This window comes from Carettochelys insculpta, chromosome 6, assembly GCF_033958435.1.
Source record: "Carettochelys insculpta isolate YL-2023 chromosome 6, ASM3395843v1, whole genome shotgun sequence".
NCBI classification, from domain to species: Eukaryota; Metazoa; Chordata; order Testudines; family Carettochelyidae; genus Carettochelys; species Carettochelys insculpta.
The window spans coordinates 80,653,228-80,679,365 of NC_134142.1; the positions used below are offsets into that span (position 1 = coordinate 80,653,228).

The window sequence follows — 26,138 nt, forward strand, 5'->3', positions numbered from 1 at the left end:
TTTTAAGAATATAATTAAAGCACCAGGTAATTACTACAACTTTATGGTGTGATAAACTGTACAAACTAACTTTGTTGCATTGAAACAATATAATATATATTTCAAAGCTCTGTGTAGTGTGGAAATGTAAAGGGTTTTCCTTTTTTTTTTTTAAATAAAATAGAGATTGTCTGATGGTTCTTCAAACCACGATGAAGATCTTGCTAAAGTTATAGAACTCCAAGAAATTATAGACAAGCAGACCAACGAGCAAGGCCAAATGAAGGAACGTATCACCGCTCTTTCTAGCAGAGTAACCGAGCTGGAAGAAGATCTTGACACAGCTAGAAAAGATTTAATAAAATCGGAAGAAATGAATACAAAGTTACAAAGAGATGTACGAGAGGTGAGGAATGAACTGTGAACATCTTGGTAGTCTCAGCTAAGTGGACCATTTAGGCAGGTGTACTAAGCTGTTTGTCTGTCATGGCAATAGGTACTTAAGTCTCGACTTCAGGCAGATGACATTTCATTTTAACACTCCATCGATGGGAACTTAGGCATCCATGTGCCTCTTTAGAGCTCTACCTAACTGCCTAGCTCATTCCTAAGTGCTAATTTTCTTGAAGTTGTAGTATTCAGTTATGTATCTTCAAATTTACATTTCTGTTAATTGTTTGCTAAAGTGGTGGTTACTAATTACTTGAAAATTGACATTCTTGAAGGTGTCCTACATTTTGCCCTCTGGGCTGTAAAGCATATTCTTCTGTTTTTCAGCTAGAGTCTGGACTTACTTCAAGGAAAATGTGATATTCTATGTCCACAGAGATATAAAAAGATGTGGAGTTTTATCTATGCTTTTTTCAGAATAGATGTGCTACTGGAAATTCATGAATACACAAATTTGGTAAATTTAAGATGAAAGAATCTGTAATGCTCTCAGAACAAGGTTCTAGGAAGAAGGGTATCTAAATATTATTCTAACTTTTGTCAGTTTTTTTCTTAAGATAATGTTAAATTTGTTTTTAAACTTCGTAATATCTAAAGTATGTAATACATGGTATTTTTTCCAAAGATTTTTAAAGTACAGATTGTAATCCTCACAGAGATTCTTTGATATATGGAACTTCGTATAAGACCCACTGTTTTAAACTGATTTAATATTAAGATAACACTGAATACATTTTTTAAAAGAAATTTTAGTCTGAAAATTTAAGTAATGCTGTGTGCTCTGCAAAAATGGGTAGTCTGGGAAAGATGTCAAATCCTAATCCCACATATTCAAACCTGAGTTCCTAAATTTAGTCTCTTATATCCATAACATTGGTACCTAGACGAAGATCCTGATTTTAAAGATACTTAGCTCCTGAAGCACACCTTTAGTGGATTTATGAATACACAAAGCCATTGAAAATAGGACACATTTTTTATTTAGCAACCAAATAGGAATTTGAGACAAACTTCATGCAACCAAGTTGAAAAACATAGGTGCACAAGTTCAGCTCAATGCATAAGGAAAATTACTGTAGTATTGTAAAGATTCTGAAGTAAATAACAGGCATTCTATAACTCACTACTTAACTGCTGGTCCTATTTAATTTTAAAATAAGTTTATAATTTACTAGAACAGTACTTCTGAGTAAATATTTCAACACTTACTCAGTTTGCTGTACAGAAGAAGAAGAAGCTTGATTTAGCTAGAGTATTAAGTAATTCAAACCTTTTACTGGACCAAAGGTTATCTTTTTTAGTCTGACAAATATTTCTCATAACACAGGCCATGGCCCAAAAGGAAGACATGGAAGAGAGAATTACAACTCTTGAAAAACGCTACCTCGCTGCACAGCGTGAAGCCACATCTGTGCATGACCTCAATGATAAACTTGAAAATGAAATTGCTAATAAAGACTCCATGCACCGACAGGTAATCATTTTTAACTATTAAAATAACGTATAAAGAAATTTCTGTTGAATATATTGCTGATAAAAATTAGTAATATTTAAACTACCAGTACCCAGTGTGAGCTAGTCATCTTGAAGATTATAGTGATATCTTACCAGCAGTCATACTTTCAAAAATAAATCTAACATATTATGGTTGCCTGTGGAAATCAGAGGTCAAAGTTAAAGCTGTAGATAAAATTGTGTTTCTTTGAAGAATTGAAATTCCAATTTTATGATAGAAATTAAAAGAGAATTTGTTGTGGAGATGAGGTGTCTGTATAACTGGATAAATTGTTTGTGAAAAGTGTTCATTAATGTTCGCTTCGAAGATGTTGCAATTTTCATTGGAGACTTTGAGTGGTTGTGTTGAAAATAAATGTAGATAAATGTTCTTAGCTAATTTTAGCTTTTTGTGTGGGGGTCTTCTGATTTGTTAGTGAGCAACAAAATAATTTAAACATTTTAACATATAAAGCTTAGGACAAAGAAAGTACGCTCTTGACGGATCTTGTGCTATATTGAATATTTTGTGAATTATAACTATGTTGGAATTAGTGGAGTAGATTATGTTAAAAAAGTGCTTAAATTTCCCCCTTTTGTCAGTCTCCTCTAAGATCCTCTACTTGTTAACCTCCATCTCTGTGTCTGCTTGTTTTCTGGGCTGCCCCATGCTCAATCCTTTTTTATACCTCCTCTTCATGTTCTGCAGCTTTCATAGTGCCTCTGAACTGCATGGTTTGCTGGAATAGCTTCGATCTCTGTTTTTTATAAACTGTTTGAAAGTTTAACAGGATGTCAGTGTGGGATAAAGGTAGAAGGATGGAGTCCCGTTGTCCTTCTCTTCTTAGCATCACTCTTCAATCCCACTGATTAATCCTCACACTTGACTGTTTTCCTCTTTCCCTGTCTCCCCACAATGATTAGTCTGTATCCTTGTTTCTGGTATAGAGCCTCTATCAACCTTTCATTCTTGCTCCCTCTACACATGCATGTCTCTAAACCCAGGGTCACAAAACCACACTGAGCCCCCGCCTTACTCCTGTCTATGCCTCCCTGCCCCTGAGAACTGGGACTGCAGTGGGGAGGCAGGAATGTGGACGAGGGAAATGGGGCTGGGAGTGGAGCTGCGACCAGGCTGGGAGCTAGAGGCCAGAGCAAGAGCTGGTGACGGAGAAGGGCTGGGTTGTTCTCCCATCCTGTCCCCTGTGGGGGCTATCCTGTGCCCCACTGGGCCCTCCTTAAATATTCCTCTTTGTTCTGTAGTGGGACTCTAGCTAGGTGTCTAGGAATGGAAGCACTTACATGAGTGGGGCTATCTGAAAGATGACAGAATGAAGGAGTGTGAATTATCTGGGGATTGAGGAAGGAGGCAGGGAACAGAAGCTTGAATACAAAACACGCCATTAATTGCTGAAGCTTTGTAGTTTTATTGTCTTTTGGTGGGCACCATTTCTGTTTTTAAAATACATTTTATCCATCTCTTTCTTTTGGCTTAAACAAAAACAGTATAGTTGCACCAAATAATGCTCATCACCTTATTTTTTAAAAGAAAACTAGTAGATGTGAGATTCTTGTGCACAACTAAATTATATTATATTTTGAAGTGATGTAAGACAGGGGGCCCAAGGAACAGAAGGAAACATTGAGTTATTTTTAATCCTAACTTCTAAAATACTGAACATGTGTACTTTTTACTTTGCCAGGAAGTTAAGTGTTACATTTAGTGCTCATATAAAATAATTTTACTTAAATATCAAAAGAAAGCATTCTCAACTATCATCGCAAATCTCTGCGTAACCTTAACATTGGAGTCCTTAGTAATGCCACCATGATAGTTCCCATGCTGTGGATGTGTTTTATGAAAGAATTCAATTTCTAATTCAGTGAAAAAGCACTTTTACATGACAAACTTAATTATATAAATTAGTTTAGAAAGCTGCTTTTCTCTTTATGTTTGAAAGGTAAAATCAAGACTGGGAAATTTTCCGTAAGTCTAATTAAACGCTAGCTGTCTTTCTATTCCAGTATTTGATAAAGGCACAAATGTTTACCATTTTAGTTGTAAATGGTGACTATTGCATTCTTAATCTTTAGAGTGAAGATAAGAATCGACAGTTACAGGAACGACTGGAATTGGCTGAGCAAAAGTTGCAGCAGACTTTGAGAAAAGCTGAGACTTTACCTGAAGTGGAGGCTGAACTGGCACAGAGAGTTGCAGCACTTTCGAAGGTGGGACTTAGCATTGAATTGTGGGAGAAACTTTTTTCTATTTCAGCTATTGCAATTCTATTCAGTCATTATTCAGTGTTTTTTTTCCTCCAATAGAATCAATACAATATTTTGTATAATCTGTGCTTTCTTTGTTCATTCTTTTAATTATGTAGTATGTGTTCAAAATACGAGCTTCTAGTGGCTTCCTCTTTCTGTATTTTCTGTTATTGGGAGTTTGCTTTACCAGCTTTGTGTGTTTCATGGTGACAAGTGTTTCCTTTCCTTTTGCTGTTTTAATTACTGCATTTGTTACCCCTTTGATGTATGCTTTAGTTCAGAAAGCATGGTCAGGGAGTCAAAATACAAACAGCAACTTGCCTTGGCAGGGAAGAAGGCAGTTTCTTCCCTTTTTTTTTTTTAAACAAAGTCTGCACTTTGGGCACTGTAATATCATGTAGATGTTCACTGCAGCAAAGAAGTGTCTTTTGCATCTCTGTAGGTCATCCACCTCTAGCCAGTGGTAGGTAGATTAATGGAAGAGTTCTTTTGTCGACCTAGTCACGTTGATCCTGCACGAACGGTAGGTGAGCATAGTTGTGGAGCTCAAGGTTGTAAACTGTCATATCCTGGAACATTGTGGTTATTGACACAAATTTTAGGTATAAGCCAGGTCTAAGCAAGGGCTGAGATGAGTCTTTTAAATAATGAGCCTAAAAATTTCAGTTTATTTTTTATGTCCTTAAAAAGCTTCTGCGGATCTTAATATATTTGATAGCTATAAATGGACTTTTCAGGTGTCTTTAAAGTCCTCTTTTCATTTTTTGTTGTCTTTCCTATCCCTTTACTGGCTTTGTAGTCTGAATCTTTGTCTTCTAGGAACTCTAAACTGTTGGAACTTGTCTCCAAACTTAGGAACGTAGAATTCATACATTGGACCTTTGTTTTTCTACTTGCTATTTTCTGCTTTTCATGATTACTAACACAGGCAAATGTGAATTAAGGGAGAGAGGAAGTTATGTGTTAGAATTTATAAATTTATTGCATCATTGGGAGCATGAACGTAAATTTTCCTGGTAAAAAGTCAGTTGCTAGCAGCGGCTGAACCATGAAATTCTGGTGTCGGGGAACGATTTGATTATGATTTAATGTAAAAATCCTCATTAGGTTCAGGCAGTAAACTGTTTTGCATTGCAAATTGACAAAAATGGCAGCTTGTATACCAAGGCATGTTACACTTATTGTTAGCACGTGAGAGTTGAGTACATTCTTAAAGGTTTAAATATTAGTTTGTTTTCAAATTGACAGGCTGAAGAGAGGCATGGCAACATTGAAGAACGATTAAGACAGATGGAAGCACAACTGGAGGAGAAGAATCAGGAACTGCAAAGGGTATTAAAATTTTTTTGGGGTGTAGAAACCATCCTGAAAAGTAAAACTATAATCTCTTGCATGGTAGCCCCTAATGGAGCGGGGCTGATCTATGTCCCACGTGGTATGGTGCTAAAAGTTGAGGAGAGATTGGAGGATTTATGATGTTTGCTTGTTGTTGCTCCTAAATAAACTAAGTGAATTTCACTGTGATCTATGAGTTTCCAGCTGAAATTTGAAACAAAATGTTTAAAAGTAATAACACACAGGCATACACGTGCGCACATACACAATCTTCTGTAGACATGTTGATTCATCAGGCCTTGGGGCGCTGCAGACTTTGAAATCTACTCAGTCACCAGACTGTAAGTCATGGGTGTCCAACCTTTCGGTTTGCCTGGGCCGCATTGAGTGAAGAGGAATTGTCTTGGGCCGCATATAAAATATATAATATAGTTAATGTATATAAATCACATAATAATGTTAAAAGTTTACGATCTCGTGGGGCCGCATTACTAGCTGTCCAGGGCCTCATGCGGCCCACGGGTTGGACACGCCTGCTGTAAGTTCTCAGAAGCATGCGAATTTGGTACTTCTGATTATCAGAAGGATTCAGGTGTTCCTGAAAGCCTTTGGATGATCAACGTATCTGTTAATTGTGAACCTTTTGAGGATAGTGTCTTGCATTGGAGAAAATAAGGAGTTGGGATGTAGTGACCTTTAAAATTTTCACAACCTGGAGATATTTCTAAATGACATTTTTCAAATGTTTCATAGGATAGAAAATGTCAATAGCTAATCATACTTTCAATGCTTCCTAAATAATTTAGGCTAGACAAAGAGAGAAGATGAATGAAGAACATAATAAACGTTTATCAGATACTGTTGATAAACTTCTGTCTGAATCCAATGAAAGACTTCAACTTCATCTCAAGGAAAGGATGGCTGCTCTGGAAGATAAGGTAGAAAATCATTAAATGTGATGACCACAGTAGCTTAAAATGTTCAACAATATGTCTGTTAGAGATTTTACAATACAAGCCTAATTCATGTAACTTTAGCAGTTAAATAATACAACTTTTACCAATAAATAACTTCAAATTTAGAAACACTACTTTCATAACTTTTTGAAAATAGGTGATTCTTTTTTTTAAAAAAACAAAACAAAACAAAACAAAAAAACTACAGACACCTATGCCTGTTAAGGGATGTTTTCTATGTCCTACATTTAATTCTTTCTAGGGAAAATTTATTTAAGGATTCTTTTGCTTGCCTTTGGGTGTTTTGGTGTTCAGCATATAGAGGTGTTCACTTTGGATCATACAAGTCTGTTACAGGATCAGGAACAGAACTCAGTTCTCAATTCCCTTTTGTGTTCTGTATCACTCCTTTCCTATCCAGTTCAGTGTTTTCTGGATCATGTCGGTGGTCTTGTCAGCAGAAATATCATTTTTCCCCACTCAGGAATGTCTGCTTGACTATAAAAAAAAAAAAATCATCCTTTGCACAAGGAGTGTTTCTGTGGTCAGTTGTTGCACACTTCAGACCTCTGTCCAAGGATCTGTTCTTTTCCTCCTAATTCAGCTCAGCTTTCAGCTTATGACATTTTGCAGTCTGCATGGCCTTTTCACTCAGGTTATGCCTACATTAGGAGATTTTATTGAAATTGTTAAGGTCAATTTTTTTAGTATGTGATTTTGTAAAGTCAGGGGTGCATGTCCCCCCTGGCACTTGAAGTCAATGGAGTACGTCCCCATTAGGGTGGGCAGCTTCAACTTTGCTAGCAATGCATTGTAAGTACCTATCACACAGTTCCTGCTTCCCTCTTGCGTTCTGGGTGAAGCTCCCAGTGTCTGATGGGACAAAACAGTGCGACTGGTAATTTTGGATGTATGTCATCAGCCTTCCATACTGCACTTATGTCCTACTCCCCTCTGCCCCCCCCCCCCGCCAAAGCAATGGCAAACAGTGTTTTTGCACCCTTTTTTATTGGGTGTCCATGCAGTGCCATTAAAAGGCTACCATGGACTCTGTTGAGCTTCAGACCGTTGTGGCAAGTATTGTGAGCCCCTTCACACTTTAGGCTCTGCACATACCACAGTAAAAGCAACTGTCAGAGCAATAAAGGCTCTGAGGAGGACACAGACACACACAAATGTGAGATACTGGAGAGGAGGAACATGGAGATGCTGGCTACACTTGATGCTTTGTACACAGTGGAGTGCTGGTTCTGGTGCCATAAAACAAGCTGACACTGCTGCATTGTTACGCAAGTATGGGATGATCAGCAGTGGCTACAAAACTTCCTCATGCCTAAGGCCACTTCCATGGAACTTTGCAGATTGTTTTCGCCCACCCTAAAGCACAGCAATGCCACAATGAGACCTACTCTGACAGTTCAGAAGTATGTGGCAGTAACTCAGTGGCAGCTTGCAATGCCGGACAGGTACCATCAGTAGGCAGTCAGTTTGGAGTAGGCAGATCTATAGTCGGGGCTGCTGTGATCCAGATAGCCAAGGTAATCAATACCCTTCTGCCATGAATGACAGTGAGGATGGGAAATGTGGAGGACATAGTGGACAATTTTGCCATGATGGGTTCTCTAAATGCCTGATCTTGGCACCAGACCACCTTGCCACTGAGTACATGAACCACAAAGGGTACATCCCCATGTTGCAAGTGTTGGTGGATCATAAGGGCTGTTTCACTGACATCAACATGGGATGGTTGGGAAAGGTGCATGAGGCGTATGTCTTTAGGAGCTCTGGTCTGTTCAGAAATTTGCAGAATGGAATTTTCTTCCCAGACCAGAAAATAACTGTTGGAGATGCCAATAGGGGTCCTGGAAGATCCTGCTTACCCCTTGCTCCCTTGGCTCATGAAGCCATATATAAGGAGCTTCAACTGCAGTAAGGAACAGTTCAACTACAGGCTGAGCAAATGCAGAATGGTGGTACAATGTGCATTTGTCTGTTTAGAAGCCAGGTTCAAGAGCCCTCCTGACTGGGTTAGACCTCAGCAAAAGCAGCATTTTGCTCGTGATGGCACCCAGCTTGTGTGCTCCACAGCTTATGTGAGAATAAGGTAGAAAATTCCGCTTCCTCTCCCTGGCCATGCAACAAAAATAATAGACACTGCTTCTGAGAGGTTATGCATTTTAATTTAGGAAACAAAAAGATGCACACAGTAAAGGAGTTCATGACAGGAGCTTTTGAAGCCGGTGAGCAAGGGCAAGAAGTGTCCTACAGTCACAGGTGGGGGTATGTCGGCCTTCAGCTCTGAGAAATGTCCCTGGGAGTTGAATGGAAGGGTACCCTTGACTCCTTCCTTTCTTCATCCACGGGTAGCATGATTAAAAATGAGAAATCAGGGTCCAGCAGCAAAATTCACTGGGAGAAGGGGATGTGATATGAAGTTTCTTTTTAAAAAAAAAAAAAAAAATCCTGGCTGTCAGTTTGGCTGCTCACTATTCTTGTCGTCCTCTTCATCCACCCTGTATTTCCCACTGTTGCGAGAGGCTGGCTGAAGAATCTTTTGAGAGGGATCCATGGACTATTTAGGGACAGTGGTTGGGGGTACTCTATTAGAAGCACCATGTTTGTGGAGATGATCCAGAATGTCTGTCTGCTTCCTTTGTCTTCTGGTACGCCTGCCTGAGCTCCTTCATTTTCATGCAGCACTGCTGGGCATTCCTGGTATATCCTTTTTCCTCCAAGTCCTGTGAGATCTTGAAATAGATGTCTGCATTTCTTTTGCTACTTCACAGTTCTGCCAGTATAGCTTCATCACCCCACACAGTGGATCTCCTGCATGCTGGAATTCATGGCCAGATGTGCTGCTGTGGTGTGCTGCCTGCTCTGCTTGCCACGCTGATCAAACAGGAAATGAAGCTCAAGTGGAGCTGAAAGTGCTGGCCACAGTGATCACATTCAGACATGTCAAATTTCCTAAAGTCGACCATGCGAGGTTGAATTTGGCGTTTTCAGCAGGGGTACCAAAATTGACCTTAGGAGTCCTTGAAGTCAGTGGAACTGACTCTAGTGTGTAGAGTGATTAGAAAATTGCTAAGTTCAACCTAACTTCCTCGTGTAGACCAGGCCTCACTTGGCTCACTTACATCTAGTTCTTCATGGATTCCTCTTTGAGATGGCACTCAGTTTCCCTTTAAATTTTTCCTTCCATGCGTGGAATAAATTTTTATATGTACCAAAGCATGTGCAAAAGTGCACCATCAATTAAAAAAAAAAAAAAGAAAAAGAAAACCAAACCAAACCAAAACAAAAAAAACTAACTCTGGGCACTCTGCTAATCTCTCCTGAGTGGCTATACAAATACACAGATTACAGGAAACAATAATGACACTTAATTCTTTCAGTAGATGAAAGAATTCTTCGAGAAAAACAGGGAAGCTCCTTCTCTGATAGCATTTTCTTTTTTGACGAATGCTCATATCAGTTTGCATTCTCCCATATGGAAGGTTAACATTTGAGTCCTTTGGAGTACAGTGCTCACCTGGGAGTTATTTTTCAGTTAAAGTTAAATGGTCCTCTCTTTAAAGATTCAACATACTGGCATATTTTATGATCCAAGTGAACTTTCAGAGGGATTTGTTTTTCCTGTGCCATCAAGTGGTCCACCATCTCAGCTGAGCTTCTGAAAATACTATTTCAGGGTTCTGGAGGCAGATTATTTCTTTGCTTCAGTCCTGAAAGAGAGGAGATTTTGCTTTCCTCTCTGCTTTTATTCTCAAGGGGAACTAAGGAAAATCAGGCATGACCAAATAAAACTTTGATGGCCCTGTTAGCACTGGTTCTGGGACCAAATTAAGTGCTTAAAGTTAGGCTCCTGAAGTTTGAAATATTTGGCCTCTGGGTTTAGCATAGTTGGAAAGCAAGGCTCAAAAAGCACTGACCTGCCCTCAGATCCCATGAATATACTTTGTGTTCTGTGGCAATGCCAATCTGTTATGTCTAACCATGGTACCAAACCTCTTTCTGTGATAAGACTGACTGCACTCTAAGTTTGAGAATTTATTCATGGAGTAAAAATAATGAAATAAACTGAATTTTTAGATAGACTCACTGTTAGTATTGAGGGTTAGAAAGGTACTATTAATTTTCTGTATGTACAATTAATAGGAAACCAATGAAAATTTATGATTGAATACAGCTCTGTTATCTGGCACCTGGTTTACCGGCACATTGTACTAACTGGCATACTCGGGCTGGTAGTCTGGGTTACTGGCCAGGGCCAGCTCCCATATGACTGGTGGAGTGCACTGTCACCACTCCACTATCCAGCACTTATAATTATCAAATTCCACAGGGACGCCAGGTAGCAGAGATTTTACTGTACAGTCTAATTTTTCTCTGTCATCCTTCTTACCAGAATGTCTTATGTTATGGCTTACACTGTTTCAAAACTGAATTAAAATGCAAACAGTTTCAAGCAATAACTTTGAAGAGAATACACTGAGACAGGGTTGTGTGTGGGGAGGAGACAACTTTGAAGTAACAGACTTTGAGGTTGAGCATCCGCACACAGCCTACTTCGAAGTTAAACTTTGAAGTAGGGCACTACTCCATTTTCGGGAATGGGGTACAGACTTCGAAGTTGGGCTCCGTAGTAGTTAACTTCAAAGTAAGGAAAAGTGTGTGTAAACTCTCTGCTGGCTACTTCAAAGTGGTGCCTAACTTAGAAGTTTACTTCGAGGTTTGTTTCTAGTGTAGACGCACCCATAGAGGAGCGTAGATCCAGGAGTCTGAATCTTTTAATCATATTAAAAAAGAACAGTGGTAGACAAAACAAATAATTTTCTTTAGCAAATTAAGTAGCTAGTCAAAAGAAGTACTGCAGTTAGTCCTTTATGTAATGGACCTTTGTAATGGCTTTTGTTACCTTAATCACCATTGAAAAAATTAAAAATCTTCATTGATTAACATTAACATAACTTGTGCAATCATTTTATTTTAGAACTCCCTTCTTCGAGAAATTGAAAATGCAAAGAAACAAATAGAGGATCTTCAACATGAAAAGGTATTATACAGATATTTTTCAAATTGAAATGTAACTGTTCTGTTGGGATGCATGTAGCTGGAATAGGGTATAAACCAGTGGTGTCCAAGTGCAATTGCTATTATCTAAGTGCTATTCAAGGATTGTCACACCTGTGGTTGTCGTCCTTCCATGTTTGCTACAGCCCATCCTCCACTCTAAATAAATGCCCTCCCTGAAGTGCCAGGCACACACAACCTCCTCCTGCATGCAAACTAAATACTGGTGACTCACCAGAGCCAAGACTGCAAGGATTGCCACTCACTGCCACCATGCACTTGCCCCACCATACGGTGGGGTGTGTGCATGCAGTATGTGGAAGGCAGCTATGAGGACCGTATGTAAAGGCTCCAACAGCTGTATGCGGCTTCAGAGCCTGGAATTGCCACATTGCAACGTCCTGTTCGCTGTATGTGGTAAGTGGCGAATGTATTGGATACTGCTGGTATAAACTGTATGACCGAACTTTTTAGTTATAGCACGGTATGTTGTGTAAAAATATTTAAACTTCCTAGGTTTCTTGCCTTGCTCTCACGTATTTCTTATGGCACAGTTAGTACTATTACTTTTCATTATAAAAGTTTGGTTGCCTCATTTTGTGCAGAGGATTCTTCTTCAAGTAGTGTATCTGTGTGCTCCACTCTGGGTGTTGGTGCATCCTTGGAGATTCTTATGTAGCTGTGGTTTCCCATGCTGCACATGCGCAGAAGCACCTCCTCATGCCCTCTGGCATGTGCATGGCATGGGCTCCTCAGTTCCTTCTCTACTGTCCTCATCTGTAGATGAAGTTTCATCCTCTCTGAAAAACAAAGTTTTAGCTCATTAGCTATTGTAGTTAGCTCTTTAGCCTGTTCTTGTTCAGCGTTCCTCTTATTGTTAGTTAACTTTTTGTAAACTAAGTTACAGTTAGTTAAGACTTGTAGTTATTTGCTGTGTCACCATGACACAGCCAGATCCCCTCGCTCATATCCACCGTTGATACTGTTCCTGGTCTCAGGGGACCATCCCTCCATCACCAAAACCTCCACGTCGGCACCATACCTGCCTTCGCAGAACTCCAGCACCTAGGACTCTTTATCTGAGGATGGGCAGCCATCCCCAGTGCATCCTTCCTCGTCCTCGCCAGATGACATGGTGCAGACATGGATTATACCAAGGCCTTCCATTCAGGCAGGTGTCAGTAGCACTGGAGAAAGACTTACAGAAGGTCCCCGTGAAGCAATATAGGCTTTTCCGCACTTGTTGCTGCATGTGGCCAGCTATGTGGCCGTGCTGGCTGGCTATCACTTTAACTGTTCCAAACTCAAAGAATTGGTCCTGGCCTTGCCAGAACAGCAACGCTCAGCTCTCATCAGCATCATCCATGAAGGGCACATTATCACTCGTACAGTCCTACAGTCAGCAATGGACGTTGTGGACACGGCAGCCAGAATCATGGTGTCTGCAGTTGTTTTGAGGCGAACATCATGGCTCCAAGCATCTGGGGTCCCTAAAGAATTACAATGTAAGGTGGAGGACTTCCCCTTTGATAAGCAACATCTGTTCACTCGAAACATTGATGAGGTTCTCCATTCCCCCAGTTTCTGTAGCATGTTGCGTACCATGAACATGTACACACTGCTGGTTAAATGGACCTGCAACTCCCCATACTAAAGGCCACTGGAGCACTTCCAATCACAACATGACCTACGCAAACAACAACACTTCGAGTCCCATCAGTGGAACAGGTCCCAGTGAAGATGTTCCACTAGGCAGCAACAACCGCAACAGTCCTTGGTGTGCAGCCCTCCACCACCCAGACAGCAGTTTTGAGGGTGTGGTTGGGTGCCTGAGAGGTCTTTCTGGTCCAGCCCAAGTTATAACCCAATGATCATCCTTTTCACCATCACCTTCACCCCTCTCCACCGCTGGGCTGCCCGTACCTCAAACAACTGGGTCCTGGAGCTAGTGGCCCAGGGGTACTCTATCCTGTTTTACATCTCCCCCACCTACCTGGCCACCTACCCTGTCCCTCTTCAGGGACTCCTCTCACGAGCATCTTTTTGACCAAGAGGTCCAACGCCACCTCTGCTTGGGAGCCACGGAACCAATTCCTGAGGAGTTCCAGGGCAGGGGTTTCTACTCCAGATACTTCTTAACCCCCCAGAAAACCAGGGAGATGGAGGCCCATTCTCAATCTCAGAAAGCTCAACAAATACATCCTTTTATCAATGGTTCAAGATGGTGACTCTCGAGACCATTATTCCAGCTCCAGACAGAAATGATTGGCTCTCAGCTCTCGACCTATAAGATGCCTACTTCCACATTACCATTTATCGTGCGCACGGGCAATTTCTTTGGCTCACAGAGGGGCCCCACCGTTTTCAGTGCTGAGTCCTCCTGTTTGGGCTGTCCACTGTGCCTTGGGTTTTCTCCAAGACTCTGGCAGTCATGGCAACCTACCTATGCTGACCCGGGGTCATTATTTTCCTCTGTATGGACAATTGTCTCATAAAACGGCCATCATTTACTGAGGCCCTTCAGTTAAACCTAGGATTCCATATAAACTATGAGAAGTCCATGCTTTACCCTACCTAGTCCCTAGAGTTCATTGGGGCTCATTTAAATACCACTACCACCAGGACCATGCAAAGGTTTCAGGTGCTGCACAATCTCATCTTAGACATACCACTCTCTCTCACAGTCACAGTGCACGTATGTCTCAGATTACTGGTTCACATGGCTGTTGCCACGTACATGGTCAGACTAGCCAGACTCCACATGTGCTGTCTTCGTTTGTGGCTCGCCATGTGTTGCACCCTGACCAGAGACCCATTGACCAGAACTATGGTTGTTTCACCATGCATCCTTGCCTCTCTTCAGTGGTGAACATGTCCTGGCAACATTTGCACCGGGGTGCCGTTCCACCAACTGCCCCTGTCAATCACGCTTATTACGGACACTTCCCTAATGGGCTGGAGAGTTCATCTCGGCTCTCACAGGCTACGTCTGCACGTGAAGCCTGCATTGAAGTAGCCTATTTTGATGTGGCGACATTGAAGTAGGCTATTGCGATGAATAACGTCTACATGTCCTCCAGGGCTGGCAACGTCGACGTTCAACTTCGACGTTGGGCAGCACCACATCGAAATAGGCGCTGCGAGGGAACGTCTGCACGCCAAAGTAGCACACGTCGAAATAAGGGTGCCAGGAACAGCTGCAGACAGGGTCACAGGGCGGACTCAACAGCAAGCCTCTCCCTTAAAGGGCCCCTCCCAGACACAGTTGCACTAAACAACACAAGATCCACAGAGCCGACAACTGGTTGCAGACCCTGTGCATACAGCATGGATCCCCAGCTACGGCAGCAGCAGCCAGAAGCCTTGGGCTAAGGGCTGCTGCACACGGTGACCATAGAGCCGTGCAGGGGCTGGAGAGAGAGCGTCTCTCAACCCCTCAGCTGATGGCCGCCATGGCGGACCCTGCTATTTCAAAGTTGCGGGACGCGCAACGACTACACGGTCCCTACTTCGACGTTGAACGTCGAAGTAGGGCTCTATTCCCATCCCCTCATGGGGTTAGCGGCTTCGATGTCTCGCCGCCTAATGTCGATGTTAACATCGAAATAGCGCCCAACACGTGTAGCCGTGACGGGCGCTATTTCGAAGTTAGTGCCGCTACTTCGAAGTAGCGTGCACGTGTAGACACGGCTACACTGTGCAAGGCAAATGGTCCTTCACTGAACAGATGCTCCACATCAACCTCTTGGAATTGCTGGCAATCCATTACGCTTGCAAGCATTTCCAGAGGTACGTAGTGCACCGGTTGGTCGATATCCTTATGTACAACACCGCTTGCATGTACTATATCCGCTGTCAGGTTGGAGTTTGGTCTTCGTCCCTGAGCGCAGAGGCCATAAAATTGTCTCCAGCACCACATCATCCCCTCCGCCACATAAGTGTCCAAGGTTTTGAATGTCATGTCGGATGCTCTGTCATTCATTCAGCGATCATCATGAGCGGGAAGTCAACACCGCAGCTCTCCATTGTGTGTTACAGCTTTAGGGCCAACTGTGCATAGACCTCTTTGCCACACGAGTCAACAGAAAGTGTCACCAATACTGATCTTGGGCAGGCCTGCACAGGCAATTTCTCAGGGATGTTTCTTCATCATGTGGGATATACCTCTCCTTTATGTGTTCCCTCCTCTTCCTCTGATTCACAAACTCCTGCTTTAGGTCAGACTCAAGCGAACCCACCTCATCCTCATAGCCCCGGCGTGGCCGAAACAAACCTTACCCGCACCACTATTGGATGTCAGCAGCAGCGCCTTATCCCTTTCCTCCTTGCCATGATCTTCTGTCCCAGAACTTCAGACTCATTCTTCACCCAGTTCTGTTCAAGTTATATCTCCACCTGTGGCTCCTTCACGGTTCCAAAATGCCGAAGTCACGTGCTCTGAAGGGGTAAAATGGGTTCTCATTAACAGCAGACGGAAATCCTGTGCAAATCGTGCCTGTACAAGTGGAAAATGTTTGTCAACTGGATGGATACCTACCATCCTATGCCTCCTAATACTGTACTTCATCCAGTTCTCCTTAGCTACCTACTGCACCTGCATGAGTTGGGCCTGGCGCTTAGCACAGTCCAGGTGCATGCAGCAGCTCTGGCAGCTTTCTACCAGACTGAGGATAGGGTGTCATTCCTGCCCCACTCTATTACTAGATGTTTTCTCACAGGCCTGCATAACACTTTTCCTTCAATACGTCCCCCGGTCCCTATTTAGGAACTTAACTATGTGCTTGAGCGCCTCATGAAACCACCATTTGAGCCTTTGACAATGTGTTCTTGGCTTTACCTGTTCATGAAGGGCTCCTTTCTAGTTGCTATCACATCTGCCAAAGGGATTGGGGAGCTTGCTGTCCTCTTTGCCGAGCTTCCCTATACAGTGTTTATGAAAGACAGGATCACCCTTCATCCTCATCCTAAGTTTCTCCCCAAGGTTTCCTCTCTGTTTCATCTCAATGAAACTATTCACTTACCAGTGTGTTTTCATAAGCCATATTCTGACCTCCTGCGTGTGGCGTGACATACTCTGAATATTAGCTGGGCTTTGGTCTTTTACGTTGACTGCACAAGACCTTGGTATAAATCTCCCAGATTGTTTCTGTCTTTCACAGAAAGATCCAGAGGCCTGCCTGTTTTGTCGCAACAGCTGTCCAAGTGGATCTCTTCACGTATCCACACATTATGTGCTCCATCACAGAGAGCTCCTGGGCACCATCATTCCCCACTCTACATGAGCTGTGTCCTCCACTACTGCCTTCCTGAAAAATGTACCCTTTAGGCACATATGCAAGGCAGCCACATGGTCTTCTGGTAACATGTTTGCACAGCATTATGGTCTCTCATCCTCTCTTGCTTCCTCTATCCAAGTGGGACAAGCTGTGTTATCTACTAGGGTGGTTACTGAGCTCCAAAACCACCTCCAAAGTGTGACTGCTGCTTTAGAGTCACCCAGAGTGAAGCACCCACAGGGACACTACTTGAAGAGGAAATTACTCACCTTGTGCAGTAATGATGGTTCTTCCAGATGCGTGTCCCTGTGGGTGCTCCACTTTCCTCCCTTCTTCCACTTCTTTGGAGCATTCTGCTCTTTCTTCAGTCAGAGAAGGAATGGAGGAGTCCATGCCGTGCGCGTGCCAGAGGGCACAAGGCAGTCCTTCTGCGCATGCACATTGCTGTGCAGTAAACCACGGCTATAGAAGAATCTCTGAGCGCCAGCATAAGGACACACCGACGCCCCAAGTGAAGCATCCATGGTGGGGGACACATCTCTGTTTTAAAAATCATGGAGTCGGGGGAGAAGCACCTGTCATATTCGGCTGTTGTGTTGAGCTCTTCTTGGGAGCAGAATTAAGCAAAACAGATTTTTGTCACTAAAGATGCTGGGGATGTTGTAGAGCATGGGAGCGGCCTATACTTAAACTTTCTGCACGTGGGATCTAAGTGTAAAAAATTCCTTTGTCTGGTTATCCCATTTCTTTCTAGGTAATGTGGGTATAGCCTTTCATTGAGTGTTTCCCAAAGTTGTGATTCTAGGTGTGAGCAGCTGAGCAGCTATGGAAATGTCTGTGCTGATATCACAATGCTTGTATGATTTTATTCAGCTGTACTATGTACTTTGTACAATGTTAGATAATCATCATATTTGAATACATCTCTTCTTCAGTGGTTTGTTTTTAAATGGAATCAGCATTTACCTAATGAAATTGCACTGAGCCATCTAAATTACTACAGTAGTTCCAGTCAGTGTTTCCTCTAACTTTATCCACATGGACCGAATAAATTTTACATACACCAAGATGTGAGCAGATGTGCGCCACCAGTAGAAACATATGCCACCAGCTGTAGGTGCTCTGCTAATCTGCCGGGTGACACTTCAGTCTCTGCTGTGTGACTGCTCAAACACTCCGCTTGCTGGGAACACTACGTCCAGCACTGCATTCTGATAGTTGGTAGATGAAAATCATGGAGATTTAATGGTTACTAATATTAATATGCCAGAAGTCTTTTGAAACCCTGCTTTGTTGAGAAGTAGTTTTGAAGGCACCCCATTGCATGGAATGCCTAATGGTGGATGTGAGCTCTATTGGCTGGGAAGATATGTACATTCTTTGGTTTGGTTTAGTTTAGTTTTGTTTTGTTTTGTTTTTGAAGAATGTAATGGCAGAGCTCTTGTGTGTTTCCTGATTTTCCTTCCCCCCCTGCTTCTTGTTCTGTTCTTTGCAGGATCAACTGGTACTAAGTATTGAAGCAATAAGGGCTGAAAATGACCAAATGAGGATCAGAGCCACTTCTCTTCATCATAGGTACAAGCATTTAATTAGAACACTGTTTTGGTAGATGTTAAAATGAGCTGTTTATATTTTGTTTTTCTGTTTAATATTTGAAACAATTTTATTGAATATAGTAATGAAGACTGTTTCTGTGCCAAAGTTAAGTATTACTCTCAGTCAAAAAATAAAAGTAGAGGAGCATGAATATTGAATTTAATAAAGATTAAATTTCTGTGCACATTTTAGCCGACCACATTTGGGTAATGTACCAGATTTCAGATACCCAATGACACCGTTATCTGTGGCTGATAGTCATACGGATCCCTATAGTACCTCATCAGTATTGAGACGGCCCCAGAAAGGGCGTGTGGCAGCTCTACGAGATGAGCCTTCAAAGGTAATGGAACATTATGATTTTGATAGAAAATTATGCTTAGATTCAATTCAAAGTTTGTAGGATAGGAATGCATAGTATGTGGCTCCTGAATAGCATAGCTTTGCTAAATAATGACACTAGAATTTTCCATATTTATTATCACATTTTTTCCCTAAAGTAGGTTTCTTAGAAGTTTAAAAGTTCTTTAAGGGATTGATGGGTTTTATATAGTATACAAAAGTAGGTTTTTGCTAGTTTCTGCTTTCTGTGTACATGGATTTCCTGTTTCATTAAATACATAATTACCAGTACTTTTAATGTACTTTTTAATTGTTATTTAGTAACTGGGAAAACTAGGGATTTTGATCACTATTCATTATTAGAAAGTGTGATTAGAAAACTCAGCTTTGAAACAAATATATTATCTGAAACACCCAAATCCAAATTTTAATTTATGTGCACATTCAAAGATGTTTCAATTTCAGTGTAATAATCTAGCATGCCATTCATCGTTTGGCAAGCAATCTCTCTGTCCCTTTTAAATACTTCAATTTCAGCAGGGCTCAGTTCCTAAATACACCAAGTTGTCTTTCAAACATATGTTGGAATTTGGATTAGTATTGTTGGCAAACCTTTGCAATTTTGCATTGTAGTTAGGTAGGGTATTTCTAAGATTTTTATAACTTGAACCATTATTGTAAATCTGCAGTTTTCTAAAGAATTGGTTTTGTTTTTATTGTGTTTTCTAAATATTGCGTTCTGGCTGGATACCTACAGCATGTAAGTGTGAACCTATTGACTTTGTTTATCTTCTTTAGCTTCTTGAAAGTAATTAAAGTGTTATATGTTTTAAAATTAGATTTTGATTTCTAGGCTTTTTTGTTTTCAACAGGTTCAGACCCTTAATGAACAGGACTGGGAACGTGCACAACAAGCAAGCGTTTTGGCAAATGTAGCGCAAGCATTTGAGAGTGATGTTGATGTTTCAGATGGCGAAGATGACAGAGAGACTGTATTCAGTTCAGTTGATCTCTTGTCACCTAGTGGTCAAGCTGATGCTCAAACTTTAGCCATAATGCTTCAAGAGCAATTAGATGCAATTAACAAAGAGATTAGGTATGGTTTATCTGTTAATTAAAAATATGATAAAATAAGCTTCCTTCAGAGCAGAAATTTAAACTTTTCATTAAAGCTTTGTGTGTGATTATGGGGAAGCTTAGGTTTTTTTTTTTCCTGTTTTAATTTAATAAAAATGGTTAGGCTTGGCCAACTTCATAAAATGCTTTTGATACTGTATATATTATTAATAATGCTATATAAATAACAGTAGTGGTAGTAGCTGTTGCTGTCAATAGCAGTTGAGTGCAAGTTCATAATGTCTCCTAAATTTCTGTAGTACTTATTGCTATCGTAATTCTGTACCAGTGGGGGTGAGATTGGGTAATCGCCTGCCTGTGCAAGATCTAGAATATGTAGGCACATTAAAGTTGTAATAATAGAAAAACTCTAATTTTTGAATATCCTTGTTTGTTTGCTAATAAAATGAAAATTAAAGATGTTAGTTAATGGTAGTGTACTTGCAGAATAATAGTTACCACATAGTTTGGATCTGTAACACTTCCATAAGAGATGCTTGAAGAACTGTACAAATAAGTTACACAAACTTCTTGTGAGGTGAGAAAGGGTTGTCTTCCTTTTATAGATGGGGAAAATAAGACAGGCGGCAGTGTAGCGATGTGCCCTTGGCCACACAGGAAATAGAATACTTTTGCTACAAGGCTAGCCTTCCTCTTATCCTTTCATTTTCTCAGTCCAAATCATATTTTTACAGTATTAAGGTGAAGTAAAACTTGTCCTCTTTCAGTGCAGTTACCAGTGTTTGGATACCTCTCATTAATCCATTCTACTGTAAGTGAAGTATTGCTAATTTGACAGAAGATAAAACACAAGAACTGTGATGCTAACAATACATCACTATTCAATCACACTGCCTTGTTTTCCCACATTGTATTTCCATTCTTTTGTATGTTAGATACAATTTCAGATAGACATCTTTTCTTTCCTGTCTGTAGAGTTCTAGTTTTCTGGAGTCATACAAATAACCACACAGGATTTAAAACTATTATTTGGCAACACGCATCACTTATCTCAGTGTAATTACTTTAATCTTGAGTCCTTATTTTGCAGCGAATTAATCAACTTTAACAGAAAACATATTACTCGGTCTTTAAACTTTACTTTTAGATTGATACAAGAAGAAAAGGAAAATACGGAGCAACGGGCAGAAGAAATTGAAAGTCGAGTTGGTAGTGGGAATCTAGATAATAATGGACAATTTCAGTCAATGAACCCCATCTCCCTTCCTTTTACTGGTGGGTCCCTCGCTGGTTCCTCTCCTCCTGGCAGTGGTCGTTCCACACCAAGGCGGATCACCCATAGTCCCGGTATCATGACGCTAGTAAGTATCAAACTTTTTTCTCTACAATAGAAAATACCTTCTTCCTAAACAATAAGCCAAGTATAGTACTTGTTTTCTTTAACCTCCAACATGAAGTTCAAAGCTGCTGTTCTTAACTTTCAAAAAGTCTCCAGAAGTTTGGAGATCCATATCTCTCTCACCTTTGTGCTGTCTTCTCCTCTGTCTTACTCTGTGATGCCTTCCTGTGGCTAGAATAACTTAGCTCATCTAAACTGTGGTGCAACAACCATTTACCCTCTTCTTTTTTATGTCTGTTCAAATCCTGCTTATTTTATTGCTTCCTGTTGGTTGTAATCTACATTTCTGCTGGATCAAAACAAAAAAGCAAAGAAGCAGTCCGCTAGCACTTTAAAGATTAACAATATAATTTATTAGCAGATGAGCTTTCATGGGATAGACCTATTTCTTCATATATGAAAATCTTCCAGATCTGAAGAAGTGGGTCTGTCCCACAAAAACTTGTCACCCAATAAATTATATTGTTAGTCTTTAAAGCACTACAGGACTGCTTTTTTGTTTGGTGAGTGTACAGACTAACATGGCTACCTCTCTGTGACTATATCTACTGAATGTTCAGCGAATAATAATTTCACATGAACATGTGAAACCCATAATTTTGAAGATTATTAAGTGGTATTTACCTTTTAATATACAGCTGTAAGTGAACTGAAATATATCTATTTGAGCTAGCAATTTACAGAGGAAATGTTTCAAACAACTTTTCTTTGCAAAAATTGACCCTCATGAGTTTCATAGCTGTTTCCATGAAAAAATTGTTTAAAATATTTATTGCCAAAGCTTTCTCCCAATGCAGCATGACTTTTTTTTTTAAAAAATGTAGTTTCAGTGAGCAAAAATAAGCTCTAAGTCCTATGGCATCTAGAAATCTTCATGAATTTTAATATTCAGTAGTAACTGAAACTGTAATTGATTTCACTTTAAAATTCACAACTCCAAGATTTAAAGGAATTGGTGAAATATGATGCGGTAGTATTTACTGGCCCTATTGGTTTATGAAACAACTGAATAATGTTTTAAAGGATGGCAATGTAAAGATCTTGCACTTCCATCAGAACTACAGTAGTAGAGATTTTTGTTAGTTGTGAATAATGGATTATTTATATTTTTGTAGTTTCCTAATATAAATTCACTTGTTTATGAACATTAGTGAATATTAAACCTGTTAGCCTGTCTTAAGCCCATGAAATTATATCAAATGCTATCGTGGAGATGATAATGCTGCCTTAGTTTATTGACACTACCTGTTTTTTCAGATTTGTGAATAAAAGCTATTTTAATTGTGGCTCTAGAAATTCAGTGTTGGTGCTATTTTAATTTGCCTTTCAACTGCTGAATTAAAAGCTCATAGCTTTCTTTAACAAAAAATAGCTGACAGTCTGTATTTTTTCCCCACTGTTCATTTTTTTTGCATCGGGGCCCTTTATTTTAATCATCCCCACATTATTTGGGTGTGGTTAATATTTGAGTATATTTTTTCCTTTGTTTCACCTTTTCCTATAATGGTTAAAATTTTCTTTACAAGGAATGGATGATTTCCTTTGGGTGATATTTACATGTATATTTAAACACTGAGCCCATGTATATTTTCTGTTTGACACATCATCTTTCAGGGTTATCTGCTTTATTTTCTAATGCTGGAAGTCTCAGAGAATAGACTTAAGTCTTTACTATGATTTGATTTGCATACTCTGATACAGAATAGCGTAACACTGATGGTCAAAACAGAAATATTTTTATATATAATGGAGCAAGTCTTTATATATTTACCACACATAGCCAACATGAAACCTATTGCAAAACATACATTTTTGCAATCCCAGTAGATTTAGCAAGCCAGTCTATTGACCAGTTAAGTAATGTCAGTCAACCACCTTAGATTTGGCCATGGCCAGCCTTGTCCAATATTTCAACAAGTATACTCTGTATGTTGCAGATTATCATTTTTATTGCATCATGGTGCCATTCTTCATTTTTAGTATTTGTTTTCATTTTTCTGAATAAAAATAATTCCAGTAATTTTCTATCCTACCCTGGAGACTAGAAAGTTGTACCCCACCCCCCCGCATACATACTGTTCGAATATATTTATGCTGTAAAATATTTAACCAGTTTTGAATTACTTGCTAATACATGTGCCACTAACTGGACAGTTATTTTTGGACCACATTCCCTAATTCACCTTATCATTTTATACATTCTTCATTTGTAATACAAATTGTATGGAATTCTTGATACCTCAAAGTATTTTGCCTACTAGTCCTTTTTTAAATATTTAGCTCTGTACAGTGTAAGTCTATTTCCTAAGAGATACGAATGCAATTTTATAGCAGTATCAGTCTGATGTGATTTATGCTTTACGTACAACTACAGTTAATGAACAATCTTTGATCTTTTGCTCTGCATACTGTTAAAGGTTGGGAATGTCTAAGAGGTGAGATTCAATAGATTTTGGTGAGGGTGGTGGGGAGAAAAAGTAGTGGTGATAGACTGGGCATATAAATGTGTTTAAAAAGTTACATCACACAACTGCTACCAGCATTCTGGACTTTTCAGGCTTAATACTGTAATGCATCTGCTTATTTAAAACCAAAAAGCAGTCCAGTAGCACTTTAAAGACTGACAGAATAATTTATTAGGTGTAGAGCTTTCATGGGACAAACCCACTTCTTCAGATCATAGCCATACCAGAACAGACTCAATATTTAAGGCACAGAGAACCAAAAATAGTACTCAAGGTTGACGAATCAAAAAAATATTATTAAGGTGAGCAAATCAGAGAGGAGAGGGACGGGGTGGTAGGGGGTGTCAAGAATTTGATTAAGCCAAGTATGCAAAAGAGCCACTCTTCACCCCCCGCCCCACACCTCTGCTCTCTGATTTGCTCACCTTGATAATATTTTTCTGATTTGTCAACCCTGATTACTATTTTTGGTTCTCTGTGCCTTAAATATTGAGTCTGTTCTGGTATGGCTATAATCTGAAGAAGTGGGTCTGTCCCACGAAAGCTCATCACCTAATAAATTATTTTGTTAGTCTTTTTAAAGTGCTATTGGACTGCTTCTTTATTTTGATAGTATATAGACTAGCATAGATTTCTCTCTGTTACTGCTTATTTAAAGTGGAAGAAAAGGGGACAAGATTCAAATTTCAGAACAAAAAGTTTTTAAAATTCGTAGCCTCTTAAGTCAGTCAATATATCATCAGTCTTTGCCTTGAGTTCCTTCAGCTATGTGATCCAGGGAGAGTCCTTGTCCAAGTATTCCTCTTATTGAAAAAAATATCAAAACAAAACTTAATTTACTTGTTTTCCTGCTAAGAATATTTTTTTCTGTTTCCTTTTTTTAAATTATGCCTGGTAAGTATGGGTGAAATATTATCCCCTAAAATAACTATTCAAGTACCCACAGTGTTTCCATTAGAAACCTTGATTTTCAGTTGAATGGTAGTTGAATATTTTGTAGTTAGAGAGCATCTCAGCTTTCTTCCATATATGGTCTTCTATGTTATTTTCTCCTTAATATGTTTGTGTTTGTGCTAATGCTTTGAGTTTGTGCTACAGAGTTTGCAATAAATCTGGCTTCTCTTAATTTCTTTCCTTCGCATGCATCTGTCAGCCTAGTGATTTAAGGAAACACTGTAGAAAGGTAAACTCTTTAGCCACTTAGTGATATTTTTTTTGCTCTGTCATGGTCATAAAGTGTTTATTGTTAAACATTATGTAAGATATTCAAAGCATCTCATTAATAGTTGCAAAATATTTCATATTCACATTTAATCTCTGCTATTAAAGTAACATTAAATTAATTATTTGAAATGATGTTGGGAATGAAGAAATTAAGAGCAAGATGATCTGCTTTAACAAAAGCCAAGTTGAACCTCTCTGATCCCCAACTCTCTTGTCTGGCAACATCTGTAATCTGGCATGATTTTAGTTAGCCAGATGACCACTTATTGTGGGTTTGGCCAAGTTTCCCACTGTCCCATAAATTTTTTTTCCAGCCAGAAGTCTTGGCTCTCAGTGTTCTGTGCTGTTATTTAGCTGTAATTTACCTCAAATGTCTTCTAAGAGCCCACTAAAACAATGGAAATGTTGGCGATGCAGCTGGACAATATTGTGACATCATGTGGTTTGTCAGTTTCTTGCATTTGGCATCTACTCATCAGGTCCCATGGGTGCTGAAGTAGAGGGGTTCAACTGGTAATTTAACTTGAAATACGTGTTTGTTTTTTTGCAGTAGCTATCCCTCTGTCTTTGTAAACGTAGACTGCATTGAATTTTAAAGATTACCACCGCACACTTAAATTAGTTTGAATTTCTGGTCAGTACCACACTGCAGGAAGACTCTAAATATTGACATTGTTTTCATCAGTGCCAGTGTTAATCCCAGAAGGCCTTTCGGGGCAAGAATATCAACCTTATGGTCAATTTCTTCTGCCACCTTGCTGGCTTGAAAGCCCAAGTTCTGAGCTACTCTCCTGAGTAACTCTTGGTGGGACCTATTGCTTGTGGCTGACAAGGACATGGATGAGCCTGCCACAGCTTCATCGGGGGTTTCTGATCCTCACCACACTTGAAGGTGGATTCCTTATTTCAAAAATCTGTGATTAAATGTGGTAATCCTCTTAAACCAATGACATCTACTAGAACTTCTTATTTAAAGCTCTTCCAGTTTCTCCTTTTTGGGGCAGTGCTTTACTTGGCCTTCTGTCTTGTCAGCTTCATGTAAAGAAATAAGGGTTGTCTATATATATCTTGTACTATTAATATATGTTGCGTTAGGTATTTTTTTAAAGGGAATGTGTACTTGCTTTAACTGTGTACTTCCAGCAAAAAAATATAAATTTCAACAAAGCTGTATACAAATGTAAGAGGAAGTTCAGAGGTACTG

At 40.0% G+C, this 26,138-nt stretch overlaps 1 protein-coding gene across 4 annotated transcripts in view; it reads left to right on the plus strand.

The window, feature by feature from the left end:
- Positions 1-26,138, plus strand: part of PPFIA1 (PTPRF interacting protein alpha 1) — a 114,471-nt gene that overhangs the window by 40,335 nt on the left and 47,998 nt on the right. For all 4 annotated transcript variants that reach the window (XM_074997451.1, XM_074997452.1, XM_074997453.1 and 1 more), the window contains exons 7-16: positions 164-385; positions 1,757-1,903; positions 4,018-4,152; positions 5,440-5,523; positions 6,333-6,464; positions 11,476-11,538; positions 18,327-18,406; positions 18,620-18,770; positions 19,642-19,865; positions 20,994-21,207. In XM_074997451.1, coding sequence (XP_074853552.1) covers positions 164-385; positions 1,757-1,903; positions 4,018-4,152; positions 5,440-5,523; positions 6,333-6,464; positions 11,476-11,538; positions 18,327-18,406; positions 18,620-18,770; positions 19,642-19,865; positions 20,994-21,207 — 1,452 coding nt within the window. The remainder of the gene's footprint in view (positions 1-163; positions 386-1,756; positions 1,904-4,017; positions 4,153-5,439; positions 5,524-6,332; positions 6,465-11,475; positions 11,539-18,326; positions 18,407-18,619; positions 18,771-19,641; positions 19,866-20,993; positions 21,208-26,138) is intronic.